The 19751-nt window shown below is 46.9% G+C and overlaps 1 protein-coding gene across 1 annotated transcript; it reads right to left on the reverse strand.

Moving 5' to 3' along the window:
- Positions 1-1087: 1087 nt before the first annotated feature.
- Positions 1088-18878, reverse strand: LOC108933608 (neutral amino acid transporter A-like). Its single transcript, XM_029259101.1, has 8 exons — positions 18182-18878; positions 15329-15371; positions 12729-12794; positions 8268-8434; positions 6387-6620; positions 4991-5185; positions 4711-4845; positions 1088-2841 (listed from the first exon to the last, which is right to left on the reverse strand). Exons 1-8 carry the CDS (start codon positions 18727-18729, stop codon positions 2583-2585), a joined length of 1647 nt encoding a protein of 548 aa, XP_029114934.1. The 5' UTR covers positions 18730-18878; the 3' UTR covers positions 1088-2582.
- Positions 18879-19751: the final 873 nt, after the last annotated feature.

Consider the following 19751-nt stretch of genomic DNA (forward strand, 5'->3'; position numbering starts at 1 on the left):
TTTTTGTCTGTGATATTTAGAATACATTTTGCTTTAAATTATTTATTCTACATTTATATTGCAAATATTTTCCAGGTAATTAAGATTATATTAGCAATATGGCCAAAACCTGTGGAATACATGACTACAAGTAGCAATGTCGCAATTGCTTATTTGAAACGCTGTGTTCTTTTCATAATAAAGGCAACTGAATTCAGTTTTAAATGTGACGGAACCTTTTCTAGTTAGGCATTGTTTTCAGCAGCTTTGTCCATATGTGTATCTGCAGATTGAGTTATACAGTGGTGTTGGCCTATTTTTAGTTATACATTTGTGCACAATACCAGCAGATCCTCTGCAGTGAAAATGTCAGCGTGTCACTAACTGCTGAAAATGTTAATAAGCTGCTGCTGTTTCTATGTGAAACGCTTGACTGAAGTCCTCTCTCTTGTTGTATAGATTAATAATATTGTGATTAGTTGCTGCTTTCATCGAATGCACCTTACAATGCTGCTTATGTTAGAGCTGTACAACACTCACAGTGGCATACACTATGGGCAATTCAGTCACAAATTCACCCGAAACACATTTTTGGACCGTGGGAGGAACATCCAAACTCCTCACAGATTGAGTGGGATTCCAACACCCTGTCACAATGCACATGAGATGTGAGGCGCCAGCTCTACCTGCTGTGCCACCCTGAAAGGTAGTGAAAGAATGTGTTGGACATTACTCATATCTCAATAGTCTTGTTTAGAATATAGGGTTTCTGAAATCAAACATCAAAACCCAGACAAGATATCACTGTAGTCACACTTTCAGCACATTGGTCTATTTTAAATGATTTGTTCTGTTTTATTTAATGCTTTGCATTAGACTGCCAAGATAGAAGTCTTCTACATGGACAAGCTTGTATTTTCATACTAGCATCATTGTAATGAAAGTAAAAAAGTGCATTGTTGCACCTCCTAGAGTTGTTGGCATATGAGTAATTTGTGAACTGTCTCTGCTATATGTCTAATGGTGAATAATTTCAAAATGGACAGGTATTTGGTGAGAAATAGAGGAGGCTGTTTCCCCCCCAATGAGACAACAGAATGCAAGATTATGATGTTCAAAGTAGTTAATTCCTGCTGAAGACTGGGTAAAAAGCTGTGACTATAATGTGAGAATGCCCTTTGTCTTTTACCTTTGGATTCCTCCAAGTCTTCATTTGATATTGAAACATTTATTTCCACTGTGCAATTTTCCAAGCTTTCTAGACACATCTACCCTTACCAAGCAGCTAAACACATTCACATTTTCATACAGAAAGGGCATTTTTATACATAAGAGTTTGTATCCCAACAATGGAGTCTGGCAAAACACTTGATTAACATGAAAATGTACAGTGAAAATGATTCTCCCCTTATGTAAAGCGAGAAGGATTTGCTTAGTATTATACAGTGTCAAGGAATGTGCACATTTCAATGTAAACATCCAGATGATTGCAAAGTTTACATTTTTTTTTTAAAACTGCAAATTACAAATGAACTGTATAAACAAACAATACAAAATCTGAACTCACCAAAAAGACATGATTAAAAAAACTAGATTTATATCTAAAATGTACCAAATGCTATTAGCATAGTTATTTCAATAAATAAATGCAGCCCATAACAGTACAGTAGTAGGTCATATGAAACAGCAAAACAATTATGCACTGTTCATATCTAGACAGAAATAATGAAATCTAATCTCTTTCAAAATATTCTTTTGCCTCCAAAGATGTTACTTTATAGAACCTAACAGCAGTCTCAATTTTCAGGGCTAATGTGAAATACTGCAAATAAGAGTACCATAAATGTTAGTAAAATAGCCTCAGAATATTCAACCGCTTTCAGTTTCGTCATCAAAAGTGCATTTCATAACAAATGTGTTTTCATAATAGACAGTTTTTATAATACACAGATGTCAAAAATAAGATGAATTTCTTGAAAAATAGCATTTAAATATTGACAATGGTGATGGCCATTGCTAACATATGCTATAAACTCAAAAGTCTGCTTTTGTCTTCTCTTTTCCATTAACTTCATTTTTGTCCATCACAGTTGTAAGATGTTTGAAACGGATCGAAATTTTTGAAAGTCGTCGCAGCCAGGTTGAACGGATTTAAAAATATTTCACCCAATTCCCGCACTTTCCATACTGCCAACGATACAGGTTTGGAAAGACACTGCACAAAAAATTATTGTATCATTTAATTGTTAGAGAATAAATCTAGAAATTGTCATCACTGTTCACATACTGTAGCGCTTAATCTCTCACGTTCCCTTTGAAATGACTAAATTAACCACTAAGGCAACACAGTAAAAAAAAAAAAAACAATCCCATGGTAACAAGGCGGTGCAAAGCTATGAGGAGAAAAAAAAGCACACAACGAAGTTCCAACGAACAGAAGCCTCAGACCCTAAACCAATATCCACAGAAGACTGACAGAATACAGGTGTGTGGGACATATAAAGGATATGGCACATAGCTGGTAACGGGTGCGAGTTTCATGATCTGTCCAGCCAAAGGTGAACCTATGAAAGGTGTGACCCTTGCTTTAGGTTTCTGTTGGCTCAGAGAGCAGATTCCATGTCAATCTTCTCTTCTAGCATGTTTGCCGTGCTGTCGCTGGTTTGTTTGCGGTGCGTGACCAGCGGGGACGTCTCTTCTTCGGCCTGCACGTTTGCCACTGCCTCCACCCGTACGTCTGCCAGCTCTGCACCCTCCTCCTGTTGCAGCTTCTGCTTCTTCATCTCCTTCTCGTTGATGTGGTGGAGGATCCCCGCACCGAGGGCGTCTCCCTCCACGTTCACAACCGTTGTAGTGCGGTCCCTAAGGACAGCAAGGCGACACAAGGCACGATGGCACTAATGCCTTTTTGGGCAAACACCCAGAATCCACCTGGTTAATAAATACCTAAGGTAAGGTGAGTGCTATGTCAAATTTGTCTCTTGGCGACAGTTCACATTGATTTAAAGGTAAAATAAGGTATGGGAGGGATTTACCATGGTCTTCTTCCATTCGTGTCTTTAGATTGCGAGAGGAAACCAAAATGAACATGGGAAGAACATGCAAACTCCACGCAGACTGAGCTGCACTCAAACCTGGACCTGAAGCCATAGCCCAGGAGCTGTAAGGCATCAGCAAGACCCAATGTGCCAACACGCTGCTTCATAACACCTCATGGAGGTAAAATCATACCATGGTATCATGGCATTTTTGTTATACACCTTTTCAGCATGGTATGCAGAGGATGAAAAACTCAAAATCACTGCGTTCAGCCCGGTAGTTACAAGACAGCATGCCAGTTTCTGCCTCTTTTTGTAAAAATCTTTCTCATCGTGTTATGCACGCAAGGTCCTTGTGTTAAAACCTTTAAGCAAAACATATTCGAAAATAAAAATGTTTTCCAGATTATTTATTTCTAATGGCATTTTTCTTGCTTAGCTCTTTTCTAAAATTACTGTGTGTTGCAGAGTAAAAGCTAACTGCGTTTCCGCATTTAGCCAGTAGTTGGCAGCAAAACACACACCGGAGTGTCAATCTGCCTTCATTCAACTATCTTCCACAGTGTTTACAGCTCAAGTGTGCTGAGTGTTGTGATTAATAACATGACAACCTCTGCAAGTATTTATGGATGAATCAGTCAGCAGTCTGCATTAAATATGAGTTTTTTGGACAGAAGATTCCTTTATGTTCAGTCATTTAAAATGAATTTTCACTTTCGTATAGCTTTAGGTTAATAGAAAACTGGAAATGACAGATTTTTATTTTCAGTAATGTTAAATTAATTTTAAAGTTGTTTCAAGCCAATTGTATAAATATAATAATGTCAATTTTATATACATGTATGTATGTATATTATATATATATATATATATATATATATATATATATATATATATATATATATATATATATATATGTGTGTATATAAAATACTGTAGGTTTACCCAAGGTTTTTTACAGTATCTAGCGAGAAAATAAATTAGGGGACTTCTGTATTACTAAGATTTTATTGATTATGAATTAGTGGTGAAAGTGACTGGATGTAGGGACAATTTCTATTATGAACAGGTGTCTAGTCAACTGAGGGGGGTGCGGCGGCGCAGTGGGTTGGATCGGGTCCTGCTCTTCAGTGGGTCTGGGGTTCAAGTCCCGCTTGGGGTGCCTTGCGACGGACTGGCGTCCCGTCCTGGGTGTGTCCCCTTCCCCCTCCGGCCTTACGCCCTGTGTTGCCAGGTAGGCTCCGGTTCCCCGCGACCCCGTATGGGACAAGCGGTTCTGAAAATGTGTGTGTGTGTCTAGTCAACTGTGTTCGTAAGCTGAGGAGCGAGTGTATATGCTTAGGGCGGAGTGACAATCCCAATTTACTTTCAGCTTTGATTTTGTATAATAAAGGTGGCTGAACTGATGACAGGGGGCGTGGTGGCGCAGTGGGTTTGACCGGGTCCCGCTCTCCGGTGGGTCTCAGGTTCGCGTCCCACTTGGGGTGCCTTGCGACAGACTGGCATCCCCTCCTGGGTGTGTCCCTTCCCCCTCCTGCCTTACGCCCTGTGTTGCCGGGTTAGGCTCCGGTTCCCCGCGACCCCGTATGGGACAAGCAGTTCAGACTGTGTGTGTGTGTGAACTGATTACAGACTCATACATTTTCCAAAACTCATAATGAGGTTTTGGAAAAGGTTGGAGGGGTGAACTCACACAATCCAGTCAACGGCAAGCATGAGCGACAGGTCATGCGTGGGCAGTCCGATGGCCTCCAGGATGATGGCAATTGTGATAATCCCTCCGGCAGGTATACCAGCTGCCCCGACGCTGGAGGCTGTGGCAGTTACCCTGCAAGCACGATAAATATGAACAGGAGAGCATAAGAAAATCAGCCAGGTGTTGAGATGAACACTCATTTCAAAAGGTCTGCAGACTTGATGGAGAAAATCTACCCAGCCACAAGCTGAGTCTTACTGTCAGAAGTCGTGCGTACAGGATGGTGAAAATTTGTCCAGCGTTGAGCTCGGTGTTGTTGAGCTGGGCGATGAACACGGCAGCAACGCACTGGAAGATGGCAGCCCCGTCCATGTTGACGGTGGCACCGATGGGGAGGATGAAGCGGCTGATTCTCTTGTCCACGCCGTTGTTCTCCTCTATGCACCTCATCATGGAGGGCAGAGTGGCAGAGCTGGTGAAACGGACACGGGACATTCACGGCTGAAAGGAACACCCCAGCAAAAACCAAACAAAAACAGTCCAAAGATTCCTAACTCATCTGACACTAACACTTTCCTGTTCATTTACATTTATTTATTTAGCAGACGCTTTTCTCCAAAGCGACTTCCAATGACATCTATGTATCTGCACACACACCTTGTTCACCAAGGTGACTCGCACTGCTAGATACATTACTTACGCTGGGTCACTCATCCATACATCAGTGGAACACACCCTCTATCACACACACTATGAGGGAGCCTGAACAGCATGTCTGTGGACTGTGGGAGGAAACCAGAGCACCCAAAGACTTACACTGTTAGATACACTACTCACAATGGGTCACTCATCCCTACATCAGTGGAACACACTCTCTCTATCACTCACAAACTATGGGGAACCTGAACAGCATGTCTTTGGAGTGTGGGAGGAAACCAGAGCACCCGGAGGAAACCCACGCAGACACGGGGAGAACATGCAAACTCCACACAGACTGAGTGGGGATCGAGCCCATGTCCTCTCACACCACCTAGGCGCCGTGAGACAGCAGCGCTACCGGAATTAGGCTTTGGATCAAGACGGGTAAATATCCGCCATTAGATTTAAACAGACCTAAAGCAAAGGTTACATTTCTTATAAAGCGAATATGACGTACATTTGAAAAATTGTCTAGCCTGTTATTTGGTCTATTTAGTGTATCTGTTAATCTCAGTTTCTTCGATCAGGAGATCACTCCTTGGTCTGACTTGTGTGGCAGCCCTGTTTGCGAGAGCAACGCAAGGACTTCAGACACACCTCCAGACTGCGGCGTTTCTGGTTCAGTATTAAAAAAATAATTAACGTGCAGCAGGTGGCAAACTGGTCAGAGCCGCACCTTGCGCCTTCCACTCCGAGGACCCCAAGAACCTCCTCCTGTACCCTTGATCAAGGTACTTACCCTACATTGCTCTAGTTAAATTGACCAAGTTGTTAAAAGGGGTAAATCGTTGCTTAACATTCTAAGTCACTTCGGACTAATTAAATAAAATGCAATCGACGCATCCGATTAATTATTGTGCCTAACTAATGGATGGGAGACCATATTCTCAAGGTATGCAGAGATAGTAGGACTGTGGCGCAGGAGCAGTGACGGCCATGCTGTCGAGAAGAACATCGTGCGGGAGGCGGAGCACCTGGAGCACGTGGCGAAGGCAGTGGTGAAAGGGGCAATGAGGCCGGACAGGAAGGTGAAGGGGTTTTTCCGTGTCAGTCCAAAGTAGATGAGGGGCAGCACAATGCCCCCGTGGATTAAGTGTCCCAAGATGGAAGCAAAGATGTATTTCCCCAGACTGCTCACGAGCAGGACCACATCTTCCATCTCCACAATCTTGCTTCCCACCAGGAACATGATGCCGAAGGGGACGTACCTGTTTCCAGACGGAAGCAACGTATCAGCGTTAGGGTAGGGGATGCGCCGTCCGGCCAAATTCGACTCAGGGTGACCACTTGCCTGGTCTCCGAGACGAGGGAGGGTCCATGCTTCGCCCGCGTGTCTTTGGACCGCGGGAGGAAACCCAAGCGAACACAGGGAAAGCACGCAAACTCCGGGTGAGAGGGGATTAAAGCCCACAACCGAACCGCAGCCCAGGAGCTGTGAGGCACCCACCTTACCCTCCGCACCATTCCTTGTGGTATATAAACCAGATACCTGGTACACTGGGCGCTCAGCTTCTGCCCATCGTTTATTAAACGGGTTAAGTTCTGTAAAAACCTCAGAGAGAGCCATAATAAATAAAAAATACTTAGTAACACTTCCTCCATCTATAATAATCACTTGTCCAGTGCAAGGTGGCAGTGATTTGCTGTACCCCAGAACCGTACAGCACAGGGCAGGGTACGCCTCAAGGGAACACTTTCAAAAGTTCCTTTTATTCATTTCGAAAATTAATATTCGCTTAGTTTTGGTGAAATTGAAAAACTTTTCATCTAAAGGCTTAGGAAAATCAGTGTGCCTCACTTTATTTACAGGTGTGAAAATGTTGCCCATAACTACAGTACAAACACAGCCATCTGGGGAGGGGACACACCCAGGATGGGACGCCACTCCATTGCAAGGCACCCCAAGCGGGACTCGAACCCTAGACCCACCGGGGAGCAGGACCCGGTCAAGCCCACTCCACCACCGCACCCCCCCACTACAAACACTTTGTAACAATTTTCATTCTAACGTTTTTATTTACTGTAAAAGCTAATTCTAATATAAAATGCTTGAAAATAAAAACACATTCTCTCCACAAGCCCCTGTTCGATGAAGATCATTGACCGATTTCAGCCCACAAACACATGTGACGTTCCCCATCCTGGACACCACACACGAGCTGTAAGCACTCTCGAAGCGGGTTGAATGACGACGAATCAAACGAAGCGGAGCGTGTCCATCTCTTTGGAAATTCCTAACTCATATGCTCTTAACACAAGGAGCCGGTGTGCATACAATGAGGGGATGAGGTGTTTGGTTGGTCGCCAAGCTTGGCGTTTAAGTTGCAAACGTTTCATCGCCAGTCGAGGTGACACCATCAGCGCGCAAGTTGTGCGATTTGTGTTGGATGCTTCCTCCTTTATATGTAGTTTGATGGGTGGGATTGCCTGAAGCTTGGACGTGATTGGTTGGTTTTCACGTAACCTTGAGCATGAGCGGTTCTTCTGATTTCTGATTGGTCCCGGAACCGGTTCGATACCGGGTAGGCCCTCGTTGGTCCTTGCGTCGTTTTGGCTCGTAGATGGGGTCCACATCAATATGTTTGTTTATGGAACTGATGAAACGTTTGCAACATAAATGCCAAGCCCGGCGAACAACCGAAGACCTCAACCATCAACCCGAGCTATGAAGACACCAATATTCTCTATGATCTTCAACAATGAGGGGATTATGTGGAAGTGCTCTAAACTTTTGCACCCATATACCCTATATGCACGAAGCGTGTAATTTCATTCAGCCGTACAGTTAGTGCACAACAATGTTTGTCTCGAAAGCTCACCACCTTCAGATGATGGCGACCGACCCTCATACCCACCACATGATCCAGGAGACCAGCACCATTGTGGTGTCATTGAAGGCGTTGAAGAAGCGGATGAGATCCTCCCCTTCGGGTCCCAGCTTCCTGAGAGCCACTCCAAACACCATGGCGAACAGAACCAGGCCCAGGATGTTCATGCCCTCGGCTTCCGTGCCGACGGGTACCTGCAGCCAGGAAAAAAAAAAATATAAAATACTTTTCATACCTTTGAACAGGAGTCTAGCGAACATATGACAAAAATACAGGTTGAATATTCCAATTCGAACTATTTTCATACGTCTGTGCAACTGCCGCTGTTCCCCAAAGTGACTCGCAGTTTTAAGCGACTGACACTCGTTGACCCATTCGTCCAGGGTAATTTTTTACTGGAGCAATTTAGGGTAAACGCCTTGCCCAAGGACACTAATCCAATATACCACACGGTGCCAAACAGTTGTGCAACCGAATTTACGGTAAAACACAGCGCATTCCATTATTTATTCTTTCATTTCCATTAAGTGCACATTCAGATATGGCCACCCAAGGTTAATCCTGGGGCGGGCGGTGCGCAAGCCAGGGTACGCTCTCCATGGGACAACAGTGTCTCTCAGAGCCCTCACACATGGACATGACCTCACCACACACACCATCAGCAATTGTGAGTCACGGCTTTGGCTGAACTGCACGACAGAGGAAACCAATGCCCACGTGGGAAGGACATGCAATCAGCTGGGGTCACACTCACTCACTCACTCACTCACTCACTCACTCACTCACTCACTCACTCACTCACTCACTCACTCACTCACTCACTCACTCACCATCTACAGGGCCACCATACCACACCGCACTAAGACGTAACCCTTCGTCGAAGGTCCCGGAGATCCTGAGAGCTGCCACCGGACAACTGATGGGCGTCTCGGCTGATGGAACGTCTAATTCCCGCAACGTGTACTTAGGCTGCCGTTCCAGGTGAGCAGCTCTAGAAGCTCATCTAGTTACGGACAGAACCAGAACTTCAATATCAGCCTCGCAAGAAAAAAAGATTCTGGACATTATGCGGCACATTTCATTAGTTTATTCTCATGACATGTGACCGACCTTTCGTTGCAGTGATTTATTTCTTTTCAATGTCATCTAAATATCTGTCCCAATATACTTCTTGTTACGTCGACTACCTAAATAATCTTGTTAACTTTTAAGTAAAACATTTTAACACGTTTAGAGTTGTGTGACTGGAAATTACATTAAATTCAGTGTTTTTTTTTAAAAAAAAAAGTAGAATTAGGCCAGCGCTCACAGTGGACAATATTTGTTGATTACACGTGAAATTGAACTACTGACACCCTTTGACCACAGGCTTTCCTCAGTCACTCACAATTTGGGATTCATTTGGCTCATTAACCAACCTCTTTCGACGTTAATTAATTACTAATGATCACAATGCCGTGTTGGAAGATGGTGCAGCATTTACAACATATCCTACAACCAAATCTGCATTCATAATAAAATATTTATGTTACCATTACACTTTATGCAAGCATTTATAATAAAATATTTTTACATTAATGGGGGTGCGGTGGCGTGGCGGGTTTGGCCTGGGCCTGCTCTCCAGTGGTCTGGGGTTCGAGTCCCGCTTGGGGTGCCTTGTGATGGACTGGCGTCCCGTCCTGGGTGTGTCCCCTCCCCCTCTGGCCTTACGCCCTGTGTTGCCGGGTTAGGCTCCGATTCACCACGACCCCGCTTGGGACAAGCAGTTTCAGACAACGTGCGTGTGTTTTATGTTACTATTTTTATCCAATCAAACCACTTAAAATATTGAAATACAGTGATTTTTTTTTAAATCTCTACTCTGCCACTTTTTCCACTTTTTGCAAAATTCTGGAAAACACATTTAAAAAATTTTAATGGACTGAGCTGCGATTCCACTATATAGTTACTGTAGGTCCAGTCATGTGTGAGTGAACTATACTTGTCAAAACAAAACTATAACAGAAGTAAGTGTGTCTCGGAAAGAGATACTTCTCTAACACCGCAGAACAGCAAAACGAGCGCCAAATGGTTCGAAACGCGAGAGCAGCGAAAGTCACAGTGGCCTACTGGAGCTCCCATATGGCGGAAAGAAGAAGCCCGAGGTCACTGCAGAAGGAGAAGAGAAAGAGGAGCGACGTGCTCCGAGAATCCAGTGATCCTCACTCCCTTCCTGGGTGTTCCGGAAAAGACAGCTGAAACCCACTCGCTTGCGCACTTGAAGGAAAACGTGAGAAAAGTGAAACACAAGGAAATCGGAGGCAACCTCTTTTCGGTCGGAACACGGAAGGGCTGCAGGTTTTATCTTTCTTTTGAGAAAGCGGAGAGACTGAGACAAAAAGCTAAGATGACAAAAGAGCGATTCGCGTCTTTACGTTTCGCTCATCGCCCAGGTTAAAATGTCGCCCGTCCACTTATTGCTCAGAGACAGAAGCAGCACTGCAAGCGACACACACACACACACACACAAACAGAGTCTGAAACCGCTTGTCTCAAGAGGGTCGTGGCTGGAGGGGGGGGGAGGGGACGCACCCAGGACGGGACGCCAGTCCATCGCAAGGCACCCCAAGCGGGACTCGAACCCCAGACCCGCCGGAGAGCAGGACCCGGCCAAACCCGCTGCACCACCACACCCCCTCGGGCCAGTAATAATAATAATTTTTTAATTCCCTTTACAACAATCCTGAATTTCAAAACTAGGTGTACCAATTATAAACTTGTGTTGGATTATTAAAATAAGGCATAACAAAGGAAACTTAAGTTAGGAGAGAGTATTATAGCGAATAAATGCCTTCGGTCCTCGACCCGTAAACAAAACTGGATGTGGGACCCTGTTCATAACAATTTGTTCCTAATCCAATCGCTACGTCATGGGAAATTCACAGTGCGCGGTCTTTAAAAGCCTTACGCAAAGCTATAATGAATTAACATTTATTTGTTTATTGCATTTTCACCAACAACTTGTCCTATACAGGACACTGTGCTCCTGAAAAAATCGTAGAGACATTAGGCATGGGCATGGGCATGCAAGGAACGCTGTGGACATTATCCCAGTGCATCACAGGACTTTTATTATCTTGAAGCATGCAAAATTTTTTAGCATCTACCCACTTTACTGTCTATACAAGCAAAAAAAAACAAAAAAAAAAAAAATCTAACCAGATTTGTTCACTGGGTAAATTCTGTAAAAGTCTGGGATACAGCTATAACAAATTAAAAACAGACTGTAAGACTTTAACAATTTTACGTACTTTGAGCTACTCTAAAATTAAAACCAAATTAAAACGATTTAAAAAAGTATCTCCCCAAACTCCTATTTAAGGCCAGATGTAGATCCATTCATAAAGACGTGCAACGTACCCCAGGCGGAATACCAAACGTTAGCTGTAAACGCCACAAGAGCAAGATTAGTAAGTTCAGTCCCACTAATAATTCCTGCTCTGTTTGGGTACTCTTACCACCACCTAACATCCTGACGGAGAAAAACAGATCACATTCACCCTGCAACAAAGTACTTTTTGAAAACAGATGAGTAAAGAAAAAAATACAAACAGGAATAAACAAACTGAAAATTTCAGTGTCTTGGAAAACTCTTAACTCGAGGGCCGGGTGTATTACTAAATATATATGATTTTGTTTACGTTTATTTATTAAGCAGGCGCTTTTCTCCAACGCAGCTTCCAATGAACTCTATGTAGTGTTATCAGCCCACACACCTTATTCACTGCAGTGATTTACATTGCTAGACACACTACTTACACTGGGTCACTCATCCATACATGAGTGGAACACACATACTCTCTCTGTCACTCACACCCTATGGAGGAACCTGAACAGCAGGTCTTTGGAGTGTGGGAGGAAACCAGAGCACCTGGCGGTAACCCACGCAGACACGGTGAGAACATGCAAACTCCATTAAGACCCAGCGGGGATCGAACCCATGTCCTCTCCCACCACCCAGGCGAGACAGCAGCGCTCCTCGCTGTACCACCGCACCTTTTACGAAAGTATCTCCCACAAAAAAAAATCTTTTTAAATCAAACAGCATCGCATTCGGTGTGTTTCCCGGCCGCACGCAGAAAGTTTCCTTTACCTTTCGTTCTTTCTAAATAACTTTTATTTGCTCCCTGCTCTCTGCTGTAAATATTTTCCAGGTATTAAGCTTCACGCCCTACACCCGCGCTTCTCGGTTTGCTGCCGTCAGCAAACTCGACAGACCTTGTCCTTTGGCCCCCAGCACTCTATCCCTGTAGTGTCTCAATACCAGTATGTTGTCTTTAGAGGCCTATTCCATCAACAATAGTACAGCCTGTAATAAAAGTGTCCAGCCGAGGATCCGCCGACACGAGCTCCAGAACTTTCCACACGCTACCGCGAGTAAATCCCTCTGTGCTTCAACTCAAATATCGTCGCGATCCATTAACATCGCCGCGGTGCGCGTCTGCATACCTTCTGGTAGACGAGGCTCCCGTTGCTCACGTTTCCAACTGCGACGAACTTGTAATCGGTGGCGTACTGGGAAAAAAAAGGAGAAAGGCCGATCAGACGCGAGGGCACCTGTCGCGCTCGGTTTCACGAATCACTCGCAGTGCATTACAGTCGCTCCTCAAGTTATGACACATGTGACTTACAACCGCCCGGACTTACGATGGCCGTCCCATTCACCTGATCACATGACTAATGGCGAGCGCTACGCCGCCGCAGTCCGTTAGCGTCTGGGTCTCGCTCGGCGTCTGGGCGTCTAGGAGCACAGAGTTTCATCCGTTTCCCTTCCAGTTACTTTTTATTCAAAATGATGACGAGAAAGCAAAAAGTGCTCCGGTGGTGGTAGAAATAAAAAGCAAAAGGCAACAGATTCATATATGAGAGTGAAAATGATCGTGCAGCATGAAAATATGATTATAATTCTGGACTCTATATTATTCTACATTTGCGGCATTTGAACATTGATAACGTGTGAAATCAGGGGGGAAAAATATAACAAAGCCCTGTTATCCAACGCAGCGTTCACGGACAGCGTTTATATATCCGTACGTGTCGCGTGAGGCCGTTTCCAAACTCTCGAAATCCAGTAACTAACTAAAAGGGCTGGATTTCATAACAGATGGAGCAGCTTCTGCACTCCATCCGTCTGCTGCCACGTCCACGCGTCCGAAACTCCGTATTCGATGCCGTGGCTGGAGCCGCGGCTCGGTGGGGATCAACGCGCGTGAATTACCAGCAGCGTGGGTCACGTTACCGTAGCGCATGGGAACACGGTGCCCTGGTCATGAGAACACGGGAGGTGAGGATCAGGATGGCCCGCGACCCGAGGGAGGGGCTACGAGGTCACGTTCTCTCGGGGCCCGCAGTGCAGTCGGCTTTGACGCTTTCATTGCCGGTTTTTTACGACTCAAGGCAGGATCTAAAAATCAACTGAACCTAAAGAGCACACACACACATTTTCTGAACCGCTTGTCCTATACGGGGCCGCAGGGAACCGGAGCCTACCGGGCAACACAGGGCATAAGGCCGGAGGGGGAGGGGACACACCCAGGACGGGACGCCAGTCCATCGCAAGGCACCCCAAGCGGGACTCGAACCCCAGACCTACTAGAGAGCAGGACCTGGTCCAACCCACCGCGCCACCGCACCCCCCAACCTAAAGAGCACTAAATGAAAATTACACTTTGCTTTATTATTACTGCCTGCTGCATTCCGTCCTGCCGAATGCTCCTACGAAAAGCGGTGGACGCGAGCGGCCGTACGTCGGGATGTCGGCGAAATGTCTCCGTGGCTGGAGCATGGACTGTCGAGGGTGTCGCGGCGTAGAGCCAGCTCTGCGTAGGGTCAATAAACCCGCCGGCGGGGTTGCCCCACCGCACCTTTAGTCGGCTCGGACTCGGCCAAGCCCGCCAACCGTGGTGAACCCCACGAACTCTCCGAACAATTCCTGTAATCCAGCGGAACAGGAGCGAGAGAGACAGGGAAGCGGGCCAGGCTGGCTGGAAGGGGGAGGGTAGGATAAAAACACGGTAAAGTTACGTTCGCGTTTACGTTTACGTGGTTAGCGGATCCTTTTCTCCAAAGCAACTTACACTCGAGCTGTTTGAAGCGATTTACCCATTTGTGCACCAGGGTAACTTACTGCATTGATTCAGGGAAACAAGGTGGGACTTTTGAACTGCGGGAATTAAATAAGACCTTTAACCCTTGGGTTGTGTTAGAGATGGCTCAACGTTTTTGGTGTTGCCGTCCAAACCCGGGGCTGCTTGAAAGCACGCGAAGCCCCTGCGTCCCTCGGTTTTACCACGAAACGGTGATTTAACGAGAATCACCGTTTCTCGCGTGGCTTAACGGGTGTGTAATGATCAAGCAGTTCAGGTGTACAAATAAGGTGCACCGGTTAAACCAAGTAGGTAAGTACAATCGGGGGGTGTAAATCACAGTCGTGTATTCATTTTACAAGTTTGAGATTTAACGCTTAGGCTTCAGGAGTTTATATTTTAAGATTTCATACAAGAATGATCATCCCTAAAAGGTCACCTTCAAGCAGCGCTGGAATTGTTCAGATCGTCACTATGACAATTATGAAATCAATCTTTCTGGTTGTCTAACAGCTCTCTACAGATTATCTAATGGTCCTAATAATAATGATATTATAATAATATGGGATGTATGGTCCAAAAGACCTTTTACCTGGCACGATACCGCTCGTGTGTGAGTGTGTGTGTGTGTGAGAATGCCTCAATCCCTACTCTATATCATAATCTCACCCCTTCATCTCCTACAGTCGGCCAGACCCGACCGACACACCACGCGCGTACAAAATCCGGATAAAACACGTAACGGTCAACGAAACTGACCGTTTTACCGCACGAGTTCAGTGGCCCGGTGTGGCGGGTGTGCGAAGAAGCCTTACGGCAACGAGATACATGATACATGAATGGTGTCGGCGGTCAGCACGCGGCAGGCGTGGACATGTGGACCGGAGGCGCCGTTAAGGGACGCTCGGGCGGGTGCCCCGAGACGCGGTCCGGTCCAGGAGCGCGGGAAAAACAGGCACTCACCGAGCGAAAGGCGGCGGCGACAAGGTTGGCTGGAAACAAGTTCCTGTGGATGAGAGAGGATAAAAGATGAATGAACTATGGCAACCGCGCTCAGGGAGCTCGGACAAGACCCCGGATCAAAACAGGCTTTCACATTCAAATGAGGCGCTCCTTTCACACGCAGCCACACAATCGGAAGAATTCCAAGACCCTTCCGAGTCGGGTATCGCGCGAGGTTTTCGGCAGAAAGAAAAAATGACACCATTCTTCGAAGGCTTGGCAGAGCACGCGGACACGCCAGGCAAAGGATGAGTGACACGCCGCGGTCCTTACATCTCAATAGGAGCCCGACGCGGGGTCGTTCGAAGAGCGTGGGAGTGTGTCGCTCACTTCCTTTGTGTCGCCTTAACCTCGTGTGACCCGCTCGCACCTCGCCTCCAGATAACTTTTGCTGACCCCCGGGTACATTTAAAGCCCGCTTTCTGATGCGCATCCCTGAACGACGGCCGGTAGAGCAGCGAGACGTCCACACACGACCACACGGCTTAGGCATTTAAAGCGTGGTGCTAGTGACTATGGCATCGTATTGTTCTGTATACGGGCCAGCGTAATTTACCGTATCTTTCACCTGGGCCAGCAGGCGTCACTGTGGTAAAAGCTCTTGCCTCCATTCAAAGGTCCCGGGTTCAGATCCTACACCCTGCTGCGTTAGTCTTGATCAATGTCGCGCTTGTATATGCCGAGTTATGCCGGTAAAAGTTACCAAGCTGCACAAACGGGTACGTCCCTGAGTTGCTTTGCAGAAAAAGTATCACCTAATGAATGAAAATGCTAAAAGAGAGAGAGAAACACAAAAAAGGATCCATTTTTCTGGAAGCGGAGGCGTGACATGCCGGGCGGTGACCGGTTCAGCGGGTGGGCTTCCGGTACATTTTATGAACAGACTCACACACACACACATTTTCTGAACCGCCTGTCTCATATGGGGTCGCGGGGAACCGGAGCCTACCCGGTAACACAGGGCGTAAGGCCAGAGGGGGAGGGGACACACCCAGGACAGGACGCCAATCCATCGCAAGACACCCCAAGCGGGACTCGAACCCCAGACCCACCGGAAAGCAGGACTGTGGTCCAACCCACTGCACCACTATGAACAGACTCCATAGTTACAAATCCCAAACAAAAAGTATCCAAGACAAATGGAGCAATTAATAAGGAAATGGCCTTATAAAAAAAAAAAGACCATTATTCAAATCTAAAACCTAATCAAAACCGCAATTCAAATCAATGTCATTACTCTCCAAGAACGTCTGATTTCAAGCCTCCTCAATAGTTCCTCTCTTGGCAGTCCAACTTCATACAGTCATTAATCAATCGGCAGAGTCGCCAAACCCGGTGCTTCTTATTTACCCCGGTAAAGAGCCGGTTCCGGGTGCAGCTGTCAATCAGGGATACCGAGTGCGGTCGCTGCGGATCCAGACACAGCAAGTTTACAGACACGCTCGGCACATTTTGACTCGACAGCACCGATAAGCGACATCACCTCCACGGTACACTTTAAATACACTTAGTCCGCGGCTATGTGGAATAAAACGAGCGTGGTGCGATGAGGACCTTCCTAGTCTCATCCTTCGTAAATGCGGCACCGAACATACATCCTACAGCGAGTCCCCTCATGCGCTACAGCTGCCGATCGCATCACATGACGCCAGAGCCAAGAAGGGGATTACTGTCCGAAAGTTAACGCAAAGTCGGGCCGAGGCAGCGTGCCTTTCCCGGCACCTCTAATAAGAGGCTCATTGTGGAATTTTACATTCCAGTTTATGCAACCGGATTAACGCAGGCATGTCTTAAGGATATAGGAAAAGATCCACGACGGTCATTGTCGGTGATGCCGTGGACTGTGATGCTGGCGAAGCAGCACGAGACGCCTGTTGGTTCCAGTTTCCACCGTTTGCACGTGTCTGGGTCATTTCAGTACCTACCGAGGTTATGAGTATAAGCAGCTGGCAAGCGCGACATGTGATAAAGGGGAGATCTGTAGCGATCGGTGTCCGTCGAAACCCTCCGCACGTTGTTCTCACGGTCCGGAGCACAGGGTCGCTCACTGGTTGCGCAGAAGGTCGCGACCAAATTTCCGACTCCTGGGTTTCCAGAGTGGCACAAAGCAGGCAGAAACGCGCAGCGTCTGGTAATTCGACGTATAACCCGCGAGCCCCGTCCTACACCGTTTAAAGGGCTTGTTGAAGTTCTTGAATATTTATTCAGCATGCATGAATGAGGATATAACACAAAATCTGAAGTAGGAACCCATGATCTGACCCCATTCTTGCTTCATGCTTGTCACCAGCGGAAATGACTAAAATGCCACATTTAAAGGCTAACAGCGCAACAACGTTGCAATCTACTATTAACGTGGTCGTGTGCAATAAAGAGAACCGTCTTATGCTTTGTTCTCTACTGATTTCTTCAGACTGTAGATAAAATTTGATCGCCACGCAAGTAACAGGCCACCCCGGGTAAGAAATGGATTAACAAACGTAAGCGCCGCAGCGGGAAGAGCTCCAGGTCCCCCAGAAATCAAATCACCGCCCAAAGAATCATGATCCCAGGAATTGCGCGCGCACTTGAACCCGTTGTTGATCCGAAACGTTTGCGTATCGATTTATTCCTTTTTTTTATTGAATTTTAGTAAATATGCATATTGCTGATCTATCTTTTCTCCAGAGCAACTTTAGCATGGATTTACCCATGATTTGCGCTGTCAGTTCAGGGTTAGTACCTTGCTCAAGGGTGGGATTCGAACCCGGGTCCTACAGACAGCTCCAGCCACCACGCCCCCCACCCACCCACCAAAAAGCAACTTGCAAGTACCTGGCCAGGTCTAAGAAGGAGTCCGTGGTGTCCTTGTGGCTGCTCACGTTCTCCAGGCCCAGCAGGCCGTTGGTGTTGAGGCGCCCCGCCCCCACGCCGGGCTTGATGATGAAGGCGAGCACGACCCCGATGCACGAGGCCACCAGGGTGGTCACCAGGAAGTAGGACACGGCCACCCCGCCCAGCCTGCCCAGGGAGCGCGTGTCCAGCGACGCGGCGCCCGACACGAGGCTGCACACCACCAGCGGCAGGATGACCATCTTGAGCATCCTCAGCAGCATCTCGCCGGGGAAGGCCAGGTACGTGACCTGCGCGCGAGACAGCTCCGCGCGCCGCACGGCCATGCCGAGCGCGGCGCCCAGCAGCACCCCGGACACGGTGAGCACCACCAGCAGGTTGCGCCGGAAGAAGTGGCGGAGCGCGCGCCGCAGCGCCGCCGCGCCACCTTTGGGTGCCAGTCGGGAGGCCGACGGCGGCGGCGGCGGCGGAGACGGCGGCGGAGCCGTTCCTTTGGTGTAGCCGTTAACCTCTGCGCTCCTCGTGCCCATGTCGCGCGGGCTCTCTGCGAGGTGGGTCCCCGGACGGCGCCCCGACACCTGTGCCTGTCCCGCGCCGTAAGAGACCGCGCTGCAGCGCACCGCTCGCTCTTAAGAGGCTCGGCGCGGGGCTCGCGGACCGGGGGGCTGCGGGCGCATGCGCGCAACCAGCTCGACCGATGTCCCAGTGTAATGATGCAACGTCGGGAGAAATTGCCTGCTCCCTCCCGTTCCGCGCTGTCCTCTCCTGTCCCGCAGCGGCTTTTTCCCCGAAAGACGGACGAGACGAAGCCCAACCAGGCTGATGTGGCGAACGTTGGACGCGCGTCGAGAAAATATCCCGCCTGCCGCATCATTGGGAAAAAATCACTCTCTCTGATTCTCTATCTATAGACTATGATATGATAATCTGGAGGTCCTAATAATAATAATGACAAGAATAATTATCAGAAACTTGCAGTATGAATATTTCTGGTTCAATCCCTTTACTTCTGTGTAAACCATAATCTCTGATCTCTACCCTGCACTGAAGCTGTAAGGATACCCTACTAGGCTATAATTTTCATTACCATCCGTTCATTTAGACCACATTTAAATGCAGGGATACACAGTGCAATTCAGACTCCAGATTTAGACAGTAAGTGTGGTAGTCGGCATATAATATCAGAAATGCATGTCACTAGAATGTTTTCCCACGGCTTCCAGTACACTTCGGATACAACCTTCAGAATGTGCAGCCTAGCTGGAGTTAATTTTGGACTTACTCTATGTAAAACATTGCTATGCCTAAATGCTAAAATTACAAATCACAAAAATTTGATTAACTTCAATATTAAATGTTATTGCTGGTCTGATGTGAAATGTGGTTTCACTCTTTTAATGAGGCCCTTCGGCAAATAACCACCTACCAACACAGTATAATATCTTATCTTAGGTATCCTGTGTAACTTCCTAAGTAGTTTATAGTATTACTGTAACAGTCATATTGCAGCATTATATTTACTCATCATGTTAGCAAATTTAAACAAAAGGCT

This window comes from Scleropages formosus, chromosome 16, assembly GCF_900964775.1.
Source record: "Scleropages formosus chromosome 16, fSclFor1.1, whole genome shotgun sequence".
Lineage (NCBI taxonomy): Eukaryota > Metazoa > Chordata > Actinopteri > Osteoglossiformes > Osteoglossidae > Scleropages > Scleropages formosus.